Source organism: Arachis duranensis, chromosome 6, assembly GCF_000817695.3.
Source record: "Arachis duranensis cultivar V14167 chromosome 6, aradu.V14167.gnm2.J7QH, whole genome shotgun sequence".
Classification (NCBI taxonomy): Eukaryota; Viridiplantae; Streptophyta; class Magnoliopsida; order Fabales; family Fabaceae; genus Arachis; species Arachis duranensis.
The window spans coordinates 106,647,491-106,650,367 of record NC_029777.3 but is presented as its reverse complement, the minus strand read 5'-3'; the positions used below and the strand labels follow the sequence as shown (position 1 = coordinate 106,650,367).

Sequence of the window (2,877 nt, the reverse complement as noted above, 5' to 3'; positions counted from 1 at the left end):
TATATGGGCTTAAGCAAGCAAGCAGGCAATGGAACATTAAGCTCACTCAGACTCTTGTGGATGCTGGTTATAAGCAGTTTTTTTTATAATTATTCACTCTTCATTAAGAAACAATCTCAAAGCTTCACTGCCATTCTAGTATATGTTGATGACTTGGTTTTAACCGGGAATGACATTGGTGAAATCAATTCCATCAAGCAAGATTTGGATGACAAATTCAAAATAAAGGATCTTGGTGATCTCAAATACTTCTTGGGAATGGAAGTAGCACGCTCTAACTCCGGAATTCACATTTATCAGCGGAAGTACACCATGGACCTTCTCAGAGATTTTGGTTATCTAGATTGCAAGCCTCTCTCTACTCCATTTGATTATAGTCAGAAACTTTCAAAGGAATCAGGTACCATTTTAACAGATAACACTGTTTACAGGCAGCTCATCGGCCGACTCCTTTACCTCACAAATACTAGACCCGATATCTCTTATGCTGTGGGACGTTTGAGCCAATTTTTGGACTGTGCAACCACTTCTCACCTACAGACTGCTGCAACAACTTCTCACCTACAGGCTGCTTTTCGTGTACTCCGATATTTAAAAGGCCGACCTGCAACTGGTCTCTTCTTCTCTTCTACTTCTAATCTGCATCTCACTGGATTTGCCGATGCTGACTGGGCTACCTGTGCCGATACTCGTCGCTCCGTTTCCGGTTATTGCTTCATGCTTGGGAACTCGCTCATTAGCTGGAAGAGTAAAAAGCAAACTACAGTTGCCAAGTCCTCTGCAGAAGCTGAATATAGGTCTCTTGCTGTTGCCACTTGTGAAGCTAGTTGGTTATCTTTCTTAATGGATTTCATTGGCTTGCCGCTTCAAAAGTCTATCACTCTATTCTGTGACAACCAGTCAGCCTGCCAATAATCCCATCTTTCATGAAAGAACTAATCACATTGAAGTAGACTGCCACATTATTCATGAAAAGCATTTATTGAAGTGGACTGCCACATTGTTCGTGAAAAGCATTTGTCTGGTCTCATTCATCTTATGCCAGTTCGTTCCAAGGATCAACTTGCTGATTTTCTTACCAAAGCTCTGCCACCGGGTCCTTTTCTTGCCAATGTTTCCAAGCTAGGATTGTTCGATTTACACAATTCTAGCTTGCGGGAGGGTGTTACCTAGATTATTTCTTTATCAATAATAGGTTTATCATTGTAATTATTTTTTAGTGAGAGTACATAAAAAAAAAAGTACATAGTATATAAGGTGTAATAACTCAACAAATATTTTCTAAGGAGGATTTTTCATTCTCTCCAACAATGAGAAGAACCTATCTCTCTCCCTCTCTTAATCCCTTCTGATTCATCAAACCATCAACATCACAGCTTGAACAGCTTAGGGCATGAGATTTTCTTCATAAACCTCTTATCAGAATTTTAGTTCTTATTAGTAGATCAAATTGATAAATTTATTAAAGAAAGGTCAAATTTTATATAAACATCTCACCCTTTTTTTTCTCTTTGTTATTATATATTATAACCACAGAATAAAAAAAATTCAAAATAAAAAACAACAGAATACAAAAATATAAAAAGACAGCTATACTGATTATGTTATATGCATTTAAATTATCACTGATAAAATAAACTGAGTGATATATATTCTTTTGATTTTAAAAGCATGTATCTTATAAAAAAAAGTCACGTGGTGTTAAAAAAAATAAAGACAAAATTAAATTATATATATATATATACTAGTGTTAAACCCGTGCGATGCACGGGCTTATATTTAAATTTAGTATAACACTATCATCGTCGTTATATAATAAACGTGTTAAATATGTTATTTTATCTTTATTCAAAGTAAAATATAAATAGAAGAGTTTGAAGTTTATAATATTCTTGAACCATAAGGAGGGAGCCATAAAAAAATAAGAACATATATAACTGTAATAATAGCATGTTAATTTTACCCTAAATTTTATATCAAAAAGCTAATAAAAATTTATCGATAACCTAGTATCTTACTAACTTCATTAGAAAATCATTGGATGTTGTGCTCCTTGTTACACATTTCATTTCAAGTTTGAAAAAAGAGTTATAGATAAATTAGTTATATCTATAGTAAAGATTTGTACAAAAGTGTAAAATCATAACATGCTATTAAAATGAAAATAATATTATTCTTACCTAAATATTATTAAAAACCTCTTTGAACACGACATTTGTTGTTGATGACTTTGGATTGCCGTCTTCGTCTATAATTAAAATCCTGAGGCCACTGTGACTCTTAACTCTTGACAAAGCAACATAAAGTTGTCCATGGGTGAACACTGATTTTGGCAAATAAAGCCGTACATATGATAATGATTGACCCTGACTCATGTTAATGGTCATTGCAAAACATACTGTTAATGAAAATTGTCTCCATTGGAACCTAAATGGCAATCCTGAATCTGAAGGGATCAAGTTCATTCTTGGAATGTACACTTTATCTCCAATATTTCTACCGGTCACTACCGTCGCTCCAATTACGTTGCTGCCAAGTTTGTTAACTATTAATCTTGTCCCGTTGCATAAACCTGAAGTCCGGTCTATGTTTCGCAATAGCATTACAGCGACTCCTGACTTCAAAGTCAACTTGTGATTGGGTAGTCCCGAACATTTGATGTCATTTAGGAACTCTGGTGTGAACCACTCTTGTTGTACATCTTCATTCTCATCAGCTTGGCATGTTGTGTCAGAGCTCAAATACTCCTTTTCCATCCATGGAAAGATTGTCAAGACAAAATCGTTTACCTTCTCGACACTCTTAAGTGTGGGTGCAAGAATTGCTCTACTCTGAAAATACCTGTAATCTGACATGTTTTGCAACAAATTTGGATAT

At 34.9% G+C, this 2,877-nt stretch overlaps 1 protein-coding gene across 1 annotated transcript; it reads right to left on the bottom strand.

Annotated features, from left to right (window-relative positions):
- Positions 1–2,180: 2,180 nt before the first annotated feature.
- On the bottom strand, positions 2,181–2,855 carry LOC107495476 (uncharacterized). Its single transcript, XM_021126062.2, has one exon. The coding sequence runs from the start codon at positions 2,853–2,855 to the stop codon at positions 2,181–2,183; it is 675 nt and encodes a 224-aa protein (XP_020981721.1).
- Between the last annotated feature and the right edge of the window lie 22 nt (positions 2,856–2,877).

Excerpts from the sequence above, each read along its gene's own strand:
- LOC107495476 (XM_021126062.2), bottom strand. The coding sequence starts at position 2,855 with ATGTCAGATTACAGGTATTTTCAGAGTAGAGCAATTCTTGCACCCACA.